This window comes from Zootoca vivipara, chromosome 4, assembly GCF_963506605.1.
Source record: "Zootoca vivipara chromosome 4, rZooViv1.1, whole genome shotgun sequence".
NCBI lineage: Eukaryota > Metazoa > Chordata > Lepidosauria > Squamata > Lacertidae > Zootoca > Zootoca vivipara.
In genome coordinates, this window is record NC_083279.1 from 91,043,260 (window position 1) to 91,057,731 (window position 14,472).

General features: G+C 51.5%; 2 protein-coding genes across 7 annotated transcripts in view; one reads left to right on the top strand and one right to left on the bottom strand.

Moving 5' to 3' along the window:
* Positions 1 to 14,472, top strand: part of DLG2 (discs large MAGUK scaffold protein 2) — an 863,264-nt gene that overhangs the window by 394,742 nt on the left and 454,050 nt on the right. The gene's annotated exons all lie outside the window — the stretch shown is intronic.
* On the bottom strand, positions 11,454 to 13,708 carry LOC132592020 (uncharacterized). Its single transcript, XM_060273907.1, has 2 exons — positions 12,462 to 13,708; positions 11,454 to 11,560 (listed from the first exon to the last, which is right to left on the bottom strand). The coding sequence occupies exons 1-2, from the start codon at positions 13,323 to 13,325 to the stop codon at positions 11,522 to 11,524; spliced, it is 903 nt and encodes a 300-aa protein (XP_060129890.1). The 5' UTR covers positions 13,326 to 13,708; the 3' UTR covers positions 11,454 to 11,521.

The window sequence follows — 14,472 nt, forward strand, 5'->3', positions numbered from 1 at the left end:
GGAAGCTATACGTCTGCTCCCTCGGCCTATAATTCGAGATGAGCGTGCAACCCCAGAGTCGGTCATGACTGGACCTAATGGTCAGGGGTCCCTTTACCTTTACCTTTAGGGTAGGCTTTATGCCTAAGCCGCCCCCTTCTAATTTCTGGATCCAGCATGGATTCAACTCTTCTAGCTTCCTGCCCTAAGTAAGGGTCCTGAAGGTGATAAAGGAAGTGGCTCAGCACCAGAGGCAAATGTGTGGGTGCCCTCTCCATCAACTACCTGGTAGTTAGAAAGACAAAAGGGCAGTGTTGTGTGTGTGTGTGAATTAGAAGGTATAAGCAAGGCTGCAGGCTGGGCAGCTGGGAGACAAGAGCCATGCCTGATTCCTGTTTGAATCGAGGCTGGGGCTATGGGAGGAGGAAGACCCTCCTGGTGTGTTAATCCCTCCAGGATTTTAGATTAGGATCCTCTGTAGTGAAACTTGGACCTTCTGCATATAAAGCAGATGATCTTCCACTGAACTATGGTCCTCCCCAATGGTGAAGGTGGCTTCTTTTTTGAAACAAAAAACCAAAAACCCACCATTTCAGGTGTGTGTGTGTGTGTGTGTGTGTGTGTGTGTGTGTGTGTGTGTGTGTGTGTGTCGCTGCAGTATACCCCTAAAGCTGGATTCTTCTTTGCGCTTCATGACCTGGGCTGCTTGACACCAACATGCAAGAGCCCAGTGTCTTGCTTTCTCATTAACTCTGCATATTCCCAGTGCCTCTGCCCCTGGATTGGAATTCAGGGCTGTTAAAAAAAATACAACCCAGAAGGGTTCAGTTATCACTTCAAGGGAGATATGCTAATATCCATGATTTAATTAGTGCACCTCAGTCGAAGCTTGTACGCCTACAGCACCTTTTTACATAACCCAAACACTTGAGTCCTCATTATTCTATTATACATTTTGAACATTTCATAAATGTTCTCTCTCTGCCTAGGAGGGTCTCTTGGCTGTGTTCATTTTGCCATCAGCCAAACAGAGCAATAAAGATGAAGCTCTCCCTCTTTTTCACCAGCCCCTGCAATTAGCGTAAAGTTGGGCTCCTTCTCTTTCCAAGAACTAGAAACTGGAAATGGTTTCCATGGAATGATGCTCAGAGAATGGTAGAAAATTGGCAAGTGGGGGGGGGCATTTGGGCAAGCTGCACTTCCCAGGACTGCATTTCCCAAACTTTGGGGAACTGAATTTTGGGAAGCTCTGAAAATTTGCTAGGGATCATTAGGAAAAAAATTGAAAATAGCACCGCCAATTGCATGCCATAACAACAAATTGACAACATTTAGAATGCTGTGTGAAGTCATGGTCTTTGCATCTCCATCAAGGGTGCTTGTGCTTTACCCACCCCGTGGTGTATTGATACTCTCCCCGCCTCTTTCTGCCATTGCTGCCAAAACTGGTGGGGTAAAAAAATTGCTTGGGTACCCAGATCAGGCTCTCCAAACTGGTGGTCAGCCCACCCCTGTTTTAGAGGCACCCACAGAGGAGTTTCTAAGAATATTAACAGCCGGGTCTGAGGTATCCTGGTTGTTCAAGCCTTCAAGGATTAAGGCCAGCACATTGAGTAATGTGACTTCATTGTTCTCGATATAGCCTTTTGTGTCTGGGTGTTTTTATTTGTTTTGTAAGCTGCTTTGAGTAATTGTAAACAGAACAGAACAGGAGGGTGGGTATAAATGATGATTTGCCACTAAAAACAAACAAACAAACACCTAGGTACTTTTTTTTTACTTTAAATTGTGGCCCTCCAGATGTTGAACTAGAACTGCTTTTGCTGCTGACGACAATTGGCAATGCCAGCTGTGGCTGATGGAAGTTGCAGTCCAGCAACATCTGGAGAGCCACCACTGAAATAATGTACAGTGGTACCTCTGGTTAAGAACTGATTCATTCTGGAGGTCCGTTCTTAACCTGAAACTGTTCTTAACCTGAGGTACCACTTTAGCTAATGAGCCTCCCGCCGCCGCCGTGCCGCCGCCGCACGATTTCTGTTCTCATCCTGAAGCAAAGTTCTTAACCCGAGGTACTATTTCTGGGTTAGCGGAGTCTGTAACCTGAAGTGTCTGTAACCCGAGGTACCACTGTACGACATAGTCCATACCTGGAATGGGAACCTGCAGGCACCTATCTCCCACTACAGCTCTGCTTCGTTTCTGGCTCCTTTAGCTTCCCAAAAGTGTTAATTCCTATGCCCGTTACGAGAGCCTAATGGTAGCATGCATTTTGGCTCAATTCCCTTCATTTCTTCAGCCAGCAGATAAAACTGTATTATGGTGCCTAAATAAATGCTAACTCAATTAATTATGTGATGGAGCTAAATTACTGCAGCATTTAGGGTTGTGATATTTTTTAATTATACCAAACCCATAACATTCAGAGTTAGGGTTTCGCTGGCCGCTGCGGCTCTGCTTCTTCCTTGCACCGTACTCACCCTGGTTTATGAACTGAAGAAGGATTGGATCCCGTTAGGAAGGTACCTGATCCAAGCCATGAAGCACAAACAGCTTTGTTGTTTCAATAGGTTGCCCTGGGCACTGAGCAAGGAGGGGGCACCATAGCATCAACCAACAGAGGAAGGTGAGAGCCTTGGAGGTGCCAAAATTTGGCAGCCCACGGGACGCCGCTGAAATGTTGAATCCCAAAGTGCACCACTGATGCAGATCCACCCGGTGACTAAATGAAAACTCGATCTTGGGTTTCCAGATCTCATAGCAGATGCTTGGTCCTAGTTCTCACTGGGGTGGCAAACCTGTATCAGGGTTTACCTCGGTAATCTTTTGGAATGTGATTCTGTGCAAGGCCATAATATGGCATCCTCAAATGGATCTTCTCAATTATGGATCTTCTCAATTTTGTTCGCCTCTGTGGCACCTTGTGTGGCAGAACTGCCCACACCACTCTAAATCCGGCACTGCGGGTGTTTGCCCGTAGGAAGCTGCCTTAGAAACTGAGCCAGGCCATTGGTCTATCTAGCTCAGTATTGTCTACACTGACTGGCAGCAGCTTTTCAGGGTTTCAGGTAGGAGATGGTCCCAGCCCTACCTAGAGATGTCAGGGATTGAACCTGGGACCTTCTGCATGCAAAGCAGACCTTCAGACTGCATGGAGAAGGTGGTGGTGCTGTGGGTCTCTGATTTGTATGAATGAATGTACCTCTCATGCAATAAAATTCCCTCCATAGAAAACTAAGCACCGGGGAAGGAGAACCTGATGAACTAGCCCTGTCTTAGATTGCTACCTATTTATTTATTTATTTATTTATTTATTTATTTATTTATTTAATGCTTGTCACACAAACTGCAACAATAAAATATACAATAGTATAAAACAAATGCAAAATGCCATACAATTAAAATCTGAAAGCCAGCAGCTTATCACTCCAATTGCATTTACTTCCTGGCTGTTTCCCATTTTTTTACCCAATTTGCACTACTTGGGTCCATTTCAGTTTGAGGTGATAAACTGCGTCATTTTTACGTTTTTTGGGGGGACGGGGAATATTGAGTATTTTAGAGTGTTACCTCTGTTCTATAAAATGCATCAAGGTGAGTAATCATAAGAGGGACAAAGCAACAGCAACAACAACAACAACAACAACAACAACATGAAAAACCTCTTTCCGCAGATATCATATACCTTTAATACAATTCTGTGTGAAATATGTCTTTTGCTTTTTCCTGAAACTGACTTCCATACAGTGCTGATCTGGTGTTAAGAAGACAGGATTTTCTGGGCACTTGGCCACTGCAAATTGCCATTGGTCTAATTCACATATGGATGTTATCATACGATGCTCTGAGTGTCCTTATTACTTCCCGAAGTCAGAGCCATCTTAAGCTTATCTGGCGCTGTAGTGCACAGATCCCTCTGGCGCCCACCCCCACCCTCACCCCGTTTCCCTTCAGGTGGGCAGCAGCTGGAGGGCAGCTGCTCCAGCGTGACAAAGGCTCTGGGCACCACGCCGTGTGGCATGGTGGAGGCGGGCAAGGGTGGCCCAGCTGCCGGGGCTGGAGGGCGGCTCCTCCAGCAGGGAGGAGGCTTCGGGTGCAGCGCAGCATGGCGGAGGCGGACGAGGGCAGAGAGCTGATGCCGGGAGGTGCTGCGTCCAATCTCCACCTCTTCCCTGGCGCCCTCCAGAACATGGCGCTGTGGTTCCCCACACCACTAGCCTCTATGGCTAAGACGCCCCTGGCCAATGTTAACCTCCAACATATCAATTCTTAATGAAACTAAGATTGGCCAATGGTCTGGCTCTGTATAAGGAAGCTTGATATTGTTCATTGCCGGCTTCACCTTTCTTTCTTTCTTTCTTTCTTTCTTTCTTTCTTTCTTTCTTTCTTTCTTTCTTTCTTTCTTTCTTTCTTTCTTTCTTTTTAAAAGCGGTGCAATTTCCCCCCTGGGTTTGATCTTATGCTGCTTTTATTTCTCCCACCTCATTTACTTCCCATTCTTTTGATTTCTCTCTCGTTCCTGTTTTTCTCGGCGCCTCCCTGCAACGCTGTGTAGGCAGGTGAATTCCAGCTTTTCGCAAATGTCACCCACACAGCTACTCCCCCCACCACACACACACACACTTCATGTCTCTGGAACGGTGTGATGCACAGTGGGTGAAGCGGGGAGTGCGAGTTCTCTTGCATCTGACACTCAGAACTGCCAGCTCTAATTGGTATAAACCTGACAATGCAAGGAGGGCTGAGTTTACATTCAAGTGGGGTAGGGATGGCTTTGCTTAGCTATGCTTCTGAGATCATTACAGCTGCTTCCGTAATTGTGTCTCCTGCACTCAGCCAAGGAACCCTGTACTTAATCTCGCCACTTTCGTTGTAACCTTGGCACTAAGAATATATCTGTGCTAAAAATGTAAATGAATGGTTGGGATCTGCAGACCAGATTCCGTCCCCAAACCAATTTGTGCACCTACCTCCTGACCCCAGTGGGCCTGTCAAATGTAACTGAGATATGGGGAGAGTTTTGCTTTCAGTTTTTCTTGCAAGGGAAATAAGTGGCATGTATATCCTATAATCTTTCTGTATGGTATCCTGTGACACTGATTGGTTTGTGCTCAGCCTCCCTGCTCAGAGGCTTCTGAATGCCAGCTTGCAGGAAGTCATGGGAGTGGAGAGTCCTTTTGTGCTTGGGCCCTGCTTTGTGGGTTTCTCACAGGCTTCTGGTTGGCTACTGTGAGAACAGGATGCTGGGCTCAACAGGCCACTGGCCTGATACAGCAGGGTTTTCTTGTGTTCTTATGTTTGGTGGAGCTACCACAATCATATGGGATGCTCAGTTGCTGAGGGAGCTGGATGGCTTGCAGTCCAGCTTCTCTGAGTGAAAGAAAGGTTGTCAGTTTGGCAAGGATGGAGGCCTAAGATGAGGAATGAAGACAACTTTCACTCAGATGGGAAGAGTACCATAATGCTCAGGTTCTGCTTGCAGGCATCTGGCTGGCAACTGTGCGAATGGGTGCTGGACTAGATGAGTCCATTGGCCTGCTCTAGCAGGGATTTTATTTTGTTTTTATGACTGGGAAATGGGAAAGCTAAGAGACGGAATGACCAAAGTGCCCATTTCTTAAGGCAGTGTGTTTCATATTTTCATATTTTCTATTTTTAGGGAAATACTTCATCTGCCAGGCCACCTTAGCATGCTGGAGCATGCAGTGGAGGGTCAGTTGTGGTGTAGTGGTTGGAATCTTGGACTAGGACAAGCATCCCCAAACTGCGGCCCTCCAGATGTTTTGGCCTACAACTCCCATGATCCCTAGCTAACAGGACCAGTGGTCAGGGATGATGGGAATTGTAGTCCAAAACATCTGGAGGGCCGAAGTTTGGGGATGCATGGACTGGGACCTGGAGACCCAAGTTCAAATCCCATCAAACTCACTGGTGGACTTGGGGCCCAGTCACTATTTTCCAGACTATCCTAGATGAAAGGGTTGTAGAGAAGATAGAACTTGATGTGGATAAAATGGTGGACTACCCTAAACTCCTTGGAGGAAGAAAATGACGAGAATGTAAAAACAAAAGAGGGGTGGGGTGGGGGAGCATGAAACACCCTTCAATATGTTTTAGGACAGGGGTCGACAAATTTTTTTCAGCAGGGGGCCAGTCCACTGTCCCTCAGAGCTTGTGGGGGGCCGGACTATATTTTGAAAAGAAAAAGTAGAATGAATTCCCACAAATAACTGAGTGGTGCATTTTTAATAAAAGGACACATTCTCCTCAGGTAAGCCTTCCCCCTTCCCTTCTCCACAGCACCGGACGAGCCCCAGTGGCTGCTTACCTGTGTCTTGTGAGTGGCAGGGGCTGGCGGTGGCGGGACGATGAGTGGCGTGCGAAAGGGTTCCAGAAGGGAACTGGGAGCAACAAAGCCGAATTGAGCCTGCTTACAATGGTGGCCGCTTGAGCGCTAACTCTGCTGCTGCTGGCACCAACAAAGCCCAGCCCCCTTCCTCTCGGCTCTAGGCAGGGCAGGGAGAAGCAGGGAGGGGGGAGGCACCATCGAACATGTGCACTGGCGCAACCCGAACGATCAGATCCATGCCGATCCACGAGGCGATTCCCGGACTGTCCGCGGGCTGGATCCAGAAGCCAACTGGGCTGGATCCCCCTGGCCTTAGTTTGCCTACCCATGTTTTAGGATTGTCTTTGTGCAAAACATGCACCCTGCTTCTGAGCTCTGCATACCTTTCTCCTCACCAGCCTCCCAGAAAGATGGTTAGCGATAAACTTTGCCATGAGAATGACCCAGAGCATGAATGCACAGAAGTATCAACCAAACATGCACATTTCTCAATTTAACAGCTAGAGCAGCTCTCTGCATTTGCAACTACTTAGTGTTCAAACAAAATGTTCTTGGAAATGGCTCCGTGTTTAACAGTAGCCGGCCCCATCTGTTCTCCTTCTGAATTGTTCCATGGATTAAGTGTCTCTGAAAAAAAAAATGTTACATTTCTTTTTCAGCAGTTCTTGCACTAGTGCATTTCCTATTAACTGCAGGTTGTTGTGTATGAGAGCAAATTGGCTCATCATTTCCTAAAAGATAACTGTTCATCCTTGATCAGGGCTTAAGGATGGAATTTCCCTGCATTCCCTCTATATCCAAAACTTAGCAGTGAAACTTTAAAATCTTAGCTATTTGCAAAAACGAATAGCCTTTTCTTGCCATCACCTTACTGCAGGGATGAGGAAACCCAGGCACAGGGGCCTAAATAGTCGGAAACTGCCTTGTTGGTCAAATTGAGACCTGTGCCGTGCCTAATTAGACTCATGGGCTGGAAGTTTCTGCACAAGACTAACAGAGCCATCCTTGCTGCTCCTCTCTCTCTCTCTCTCTCTCTCTCTCTCTCTCTCTCTCTCTCTCTCTCTCTCTCTCTCTCTCTCTCTCTCTCTCAAGGCCAGGCAATTCCCTTCCAGGCAACAGAAGTGCTGCCTTCATTGCTCTCAAAGACCCTTTGCACTCGCTGGGTCGCTTTTGAAGTGTTGACTCCAATCCTTTTCATCTGTTGGCTGACAAAAGGCTGATGCATCAATTAATCCTGCTTGTAGCAGCTGCCTTTTCTCTCCTCCCTTGCCCCAGTGCCAATGATAGCTGCCAGCTCCTGGTGAATGGGTCACCTGGCTCGATTGCCACCAGCTGAAACTGAATTGCTGCATACCATTGTTCAGCCAGCATCGAGGGGAATCTGTGGGTGAATGCCAGCTTTCAGTTAATGCCCATGGAAGACAAATTGGATAAACAAGTTTGACCTGGGTGCCAGGTGGGGAAGCAGTTTCTGCAAACAGGACAATGATGTGCACCAGCTGGTCGGTCACTTAGGTCAGAGAATGGCTGCTTTTTGCTCTCTGTGGCTGGACTATTGGCAAGTAGCTGGAGCAACGAGGTGGCATGTTGGAAAGGAATTCAGAAGCACAGATGTTGGCCAGACTTGAGGCTGCAGCAGACCTTGGAACAATGTGGCATGTAGTGACACAGCTTTGGTGTGTTTGTGTGTGCCACTAGGGAAGGGAAAGATCTGTCAACTTCATTTTCCCAGCCTTAAATTCAGTTCTCCACATTTCTGCAGTAATTTGTGATCTATTTTTTTTTTTGAGAAATCTGTATTCTAACCAGCCAAAGAATCCATCCCATGTTGCCCTTTTCAGGGTGTGATAGGTTTGGCCCCCTCTCCCATCTGGTTTCTTCCAAACTGAGGGTGAACTTTCAGGCCTCTGAAATATTGAAGGGACATTGGAGTAGGCAGGGGCGTCGCAATAGGGGGTTGGGGGGCTCCACTCTGTTGGGGGCAGCGGGCGCCCCCTCGCCACCTCCACCGACGGCTGCCACTACCGTGGTGGTGGCGCGTCTGCCATCGCGGAGGCCCTGATGTTTCTGGCCTCACCCCTCGCTTCTTCCTGGTGGGGCAGAGGCAAGGGGCGGGCCAGAGAGCAGTGTCAGCGGCAGCCGCTGACGCCCCTCGCTGCTCCACCTCCACCTGAGTAGGAAGAAGCACAAAGCTACGGAGCGGGTTGCCAGCGGCGATACTCCAGCACCCGGATCCGAGGATCCTGATGCTAGAGCGGCGGTGCCAGCAACCTGCTCCATAGTTCGCTCTGGCAGAGTGGTGAGGGGCGTCAGCGAGCTACGGAGCGGGTTGCCGGTGGCACCACTCTAGCATCGGGATCCTCGGATCTGGGCACTGGAGCACCGCCCCCCGGCAACCCGCTCCGTAGTGCGATGCGTGTGTCGTGCGTCATGATGCATGTGTTCGACGGACGCCACGCCCCCCGGTGGGGTGCCTTCGGGTTTGACGCCCCGGGCAGCCAGAAGGGTACTGACGCCGCTGGGAGTAGGGTCTGTGAAATGTACTCGGAGTCGAGAGTGAATTTCATGCTCTTTATTCAGCTCATAGTCATCAAGGAGAAGAGGAGAAGAAGAATGGCTCTTTTCCCAAAACCATCTGCTTATATACATTATTTACACAATGGGCCTTGCGTGATTGGCTACTTCAGGGCTACACCTGTGGGCCAATTATATTGTGGATTGACTTCTGCCTGCAGCCTGATTGGCTGCTCCTACAGGCCAATCAGGTAGCAGATTCACTTCTGCCCGCCGCCTGATTGGCTGCTCCAGCAGGCCAATCAGGTTGCGGATTCACTTCCACCTGGAGTTGGATTGGGTAGCTCCCGCTGTTTCTGAATCCTATTGTTCTAGGATTCAGCTCAGTACATAACACCCCTCCCCTCTAAGTTCCAGTCCTGCCCGGGAAGTTGCATTCGTAGTCCCCAAGGTCTGCTGGCCGCCTCCGTGTGCGTTGTGGCCTGGGGTGTTCCTTGGTCAGGGGTTCTGGTTCTGGCTCGTGTTCCGAGGCTGCTGGCTGTGCCGGGGCTGTCTGGTCTGGCGCCACTGAACCACTAGGTTGTGGCTCTGGTTCCGGTGTCCTTCCAGCCTCGGGGCGCCCCTCTGTGCCTACTGCTTCTGCTTCTGCTTCCCCTGCCCACCCCTCTCGCTCTACAGGCCTCACTGCCCTGCTGTCCCCTTGGGACCCCTCTGTCCCGCTCTCCTCCCGGGTTCCTCCTGGGAATCGTCGCCGTAGCTGGTCGCAGTGGCGGCGCCAACATTGCCCCCCTTCCGTTAGTACCTCGTACGACACGGGACCGGTCACCTTGGTGACTGTGGCGGGTACCCATGCTGGGCCTGCCCCAAAATTCTTTGCGTACACTGCGTCCTGGGCCACAAATGTCCGGGGGTTCCTGCCTTTCCCCACCACTACCTCATCCTGAGCTCTGTCGGGGTGAAGTCGGTCCAGTCTAGTTGCAAGGCGCCGGCCCATTAGTAGTTCAGCTGGGCTCCGGCCCGTCGTTGTGCTTGGGGTGCTGTGCTGTGCTAGAAGAAATGCGGCAAGGCGGTATTCCCAGTCCCCTTGTGTCATGCGGCGGAGGCTGTCCTTGGTGGTCCGCACCATGCGCTCCGCTTGGCCATTGGTGGCAGGGTGGAATGGTGCTGAGCGGATGTGGCGGATGGCGTTCTGCGCTGTGAAGGTCTGGAACTCCTCTGACGTGAATGCGGTTCCATTGTCCGAGACGAGGGTGTCAGGGAGCCCGTGGGTTGCAAAAAGCTTACGTAGTACCCGGATGGCTGCCGCCGTAGAAGTAGACGGTACCAGTGCGACCTCCAGCCATTTGGTGTAGGAATCCACCACTATGAAGAATGTTTTTCCCTGGAAGGGTCCAGCGAAGTCCACGTGCAAGCGTGACCATGGATGTCGGGCGGACTCCCAGGGCTGGACTGGGGCCCTTGGGGGATCCGGGCGGGATTCTTGGCAGGTCTGGCAGTGTTGGACCCAGGCCTCTATCTCTCTGTCAATCCCCGGCCACCACACATAACTCCTGGCAAGGGCCTTCATCCTCACTACCCCTGGGTGTGTCTCGTGTAGGGCTGTGAGGACCCTTTTGCGGAGGGGCTGGGGAACAACAACCCTGCTTCCCCATAACAAGCACCCCTTGTGGGCCGACAGTTCATGTTTGCGGTTTGTGTAGCCAGCGAATTCTGGCCCGGGGCTGCTGCTGGGCCATCCTCGCCACACCCAGTCCAGGACCCGGGAGATGACCCTATCTTTTGTGGAATGGTGCGCAACTTCTTGTGCCTGAATGGGTCGGTCGGGAAGCAGCTCCAGGGTCATAACCTCTTGCGCAGGCGCTGGGTCGGGGCCTGTTTCTGGTAGTGGTAGCCTGCTGAGGGCGTCTGCGTGGCCCATCGCCTTCCCAGGGCGGTGGATTAGTGCATACTGGTAGCCGGCAAGGAAAATTGACCACCTGAGGACACGTGGAGACAACACTTGGGGGGTCTGCTTCTCGGGGGCAAACAGGCCAAGCAACGGCTTGTGGTCAGTCACTATGGTAAAGGGCCGCCCGTACAAGAAATCATGGAATTTTTTTACGCCCTTCACGATTGCCAGACCCTCCTTGTCAATCTGTGAGTAGTTTCGTTCGGCTGCAGCAAGCGTCTGGGAGAAGTATGCCACCGGCACCTCTCTTCCATCTGGGAGTTGGTGTCCCAGGACAGCGCCGATGCCATAGGGAGAGGCGTCGCATGCCAGCACCACTGGCAGCCTCTCGTCGAAGTGTGCCAAGACCGAGTTCGAGACGAGCAAGTCCTTGACTGCCTGGAATGCGGCCCTTTGTCGCTGGCCCCACACCCAAGGGGCCCTTTTATCTAGGAGTCTGTGTAGGGGCTCCGCTACCGCTGCCTTATGCGGAAGAAAGGCATGGTAAAAGTTCAATAGTCCCAAGAATGACTGAAGTTCGGGCTTGCTCTTGGGCGCTGGGGCCTCACAAATGGCCCGTACCTTGTCACCGGTTGGATGGACCCCTTCTGCGTCCACCTTAAATCCCAGAAAGTCCACCTGCGGCACTCCCAGTAAACACTTTTCCCGCTTCACCTTGAGGCCCGCCGTCTGGAAACGGTGCAGGACGGAGCGGAGGCGGTCCTCAAATTCCTCTGGTGTGGGCCCGGCGATCAGTACATCATCGAAGAAGGGGGTGACGCCAGGAATCCCTTTAAGGAGAGAGACCATTAGATTCTGGAATATGCCTGGTGCCACGCTAACGCCAAATTGCAGCCGCTTTACTCTGAATGCCCCTCTGTGCGTCACAATCGTCTGAGCCTCTGCTGTGGCTTCGTCCACAGGCAACTGTTGATACGCTTGGGCCAAGTCCAGTTTGCCAAAGATTTTTGACCCAGCCAGGGTGGCGAGGACATGGCTGACCACTGGCACTGGGTATGCATGGGCCGTGAGAGCCTTGTTTATGGTGCATTTGTAGTCTGCACAGATGCGGACCGAACCGTTAGGCTTGACGGGTGTGACAATTGGAGTTTCCCAGGGGGCGTTGGGCACCGGCTCCAGCACTCCTTGCTCCACGAGTCGGTCCAATTCCTCGTCTATGCGGGGTTTCAGGGCGAACGGGACCCGGCGGGCCTTGTGCCTGATGGGTCGTACAGCGGGGTCTAGCTGTAGGGCAATGGGGGGTCCTGTATATCGTCCCAATGCCCCATCGAAAACCCCTGGAAACTCTTTGCATATGGCGTCCACGTCCACTTGTAAGCTAGTGCGGTTCACCCCGGTAACGGCTAGCCCCAGAGGTCCAAACCATGCCAGTCCCAGTAAGCTAACGTAGGGGCCCTTAACTACCAGCAAGTCCAATTGTTGCTTTCGCCCTCGATATTGCACCCTGAAGGTCCCCACCCCCATTGTAGGGACCTTACGTTTCTGGAAGTCCCGGAGGGTGAATGGGGCCGGCCTTAGTTTGGGACCCCCATTAGGGCACAGTTCCCTTAATGTTCGGGCCGAGATTATGGATAGAGTTGAACCCGTGTCCAGCTCCATGCGGCATGGGGCTCCCTCTATCTGTACCTCTATATAAATTTTCTCTGTGCTGGGATGGGGCAACTGGAATACCTGGTAGTCCGTGATCTCCGTCGAGTTGCCTTGGTGCATGGTGCCATGTGACCTGGGGCTCCTGGGTCGGTCATCTGATGCTTGTCGACGGGTGAGTCGAGCCCGACACACCCGGGCGATGTGTCCCAATTTTCTGCACTGCCTGCACTCTGCGTTGCGGAAACGACAGGTCCTCCTCTCGTGGTTCTCCCCGCAGCTTGCACAGTTCCCTCCTTCTCGTCGAGGCTGCTGTGGTGTGTGTGCTGCTTGAGTGCGCCGCTGTACTCGGTGTACTTCCTCCCTGTCAGATTCGGATTCGTCGGTGAGGTCTTCGTGGTAGACCCTCGGTTGGGATGGCGGGGCCGGTCGTGCCTCTTGCGTTGACCTCTCGGCGGCTTCGGTTGCCAGGGCTTCCTCCAGAGCAATCTGGAACGTGAGGTCTTTTTTGGCGTAGAGGCGTCGTTGCAACATCTCGTCCCTCAGGCCACCGACGAGGCGGTCACGAAGCATGTTCTCCAACTCTGAGAAGTTGCATAGCCGGGCGGCTTGGCGGAGGGAGGTCACAAACCCAGTTATGGTTTCCCCCGGGGCTTGCCGCTTTGCGTAGAAGGCATTTCGGCAAGCTACCACCGAGGGCTGTGGTGAGAAGTGCTCCTTCAGCCGTTCCATTATTGTTTTGTACGAGACGGTAGCGACATCTCTAGGTGCAAGGAGAGCCCGGGCGATTTCAAACGTCTCCTCTCCACAGACGCTGAAGAATGTCGCCCTCTTCATGGCATCGTTGGTGACTTCTTTCGCTTGCAGGAGGAAGTTGAAACGGGCAGCGTACCCTTCCCAGTCTCCTGATGCTGGTTTGAATGGCGAGAAGCTGCTGTCGGTTGCCATTCTGGGTTCCTTGGGTCCTGGAGCTGAAGCCTGGATGCACGGTGCGATGCAGCGGTGCAGCAGGTGGCGGTGCTGCGGTGCAGTGCGTGGTGGCGGTCAGCTCAGCAGGATCCCACCCTCGTCGCCAGTGAAATGTACTCGGAGTCGAGAGTGAATTTCATGCTCTTTATTCAGCTCATAGTCATCAAGGAGAAGAGGAGAAGAAGAATGGCTCTTTTCCCAAAACCATCTGCTTATATACATTATTTACACAATGGGCCTTGCGTGATTGGCTACTTCAGGGCTACACCTGTGGGCCAATTATATTGTGGATTGACTTCTGCCTGCAGCCTGATTGGCTGCTCCTACAGGCCAATCAGGTAGCAGATTCACTTCTGCCCGCCGCCTGATTGGCTGCTCCAGCAGGCCAATCAGGTTGCGGATTCACTTCCACCTGGAGTTGGATTGGGTAGCTCCCGCTGTTTCTGAATCCTATTGTTCTAGGATTCAGCTCAGTACATAACAGTCTGTAAAGTTGTGAAATGTTTTAATAGAATTGTAGAGTTGGAAGGGACCCCGAGGGCCATCTAGTCGAACCCCTTGCAGTGCAGGAATCTCAGATAAAGCATGCATGACAGATGGCCACCCAAGCTCTACTTAAAAAACCCCTTTTGTTGGCTGCAAGGTGTTCACAGTGCTTTTATGTCATTTGTTTAACGCAATAGATTATGAATGCTGTAACCTAATTTAGCTTCTCTTTAAGGACACTTAGCAGATGTAGCTCCCCATCTGCACTATACGTTTAAAGCACTATCGTTCCACTTTAATCAGTCGGGGGTTTCTGCAAAGAGTATGGGGAACTGTAGTTAGGGGTGCCGAGAGTCATTAGGAGACCCCCTATGCTCCTCAGAGAGCTACAGTTTCCAGAGTGGTTTAACAACCATTCCTTCTCCTCAGTGAACTCTGCGGATCCCCAAATAATTTTCAGCACCCTTAACAAACTACAGTTCCCCAGGATTCTTTGGAGCAGGGATCAGCAAGGTTTACCTTGCCTGGGCTGGTTCACTCCAGCGAGGATCCCTCCGTGGGCTGGATCGCGCGCCCACGCCCGTGATTTCCGGCACCTGTGTTGGCACAAGCGCGATTTCCGGCACTGCGGATGCAACTC

Excerpts from the sequence above, each read along its gene's own strand:
- LOC132592020 (XM_060273907.1), bottom strand. The coding sequence starts at position 13,325 with ATGGCAACCGACAGCAGCTTCTCGCCATTCAAACCAGCATCAGGAGAC. Across the intron at positions 11,561-12,461 it reads CGGAGATCACGGACTACCAG|GGATTCCTGGCGTCACCCCC; the intron begins GTATTCCAGTTG and ends CTCTCCTTAAAG.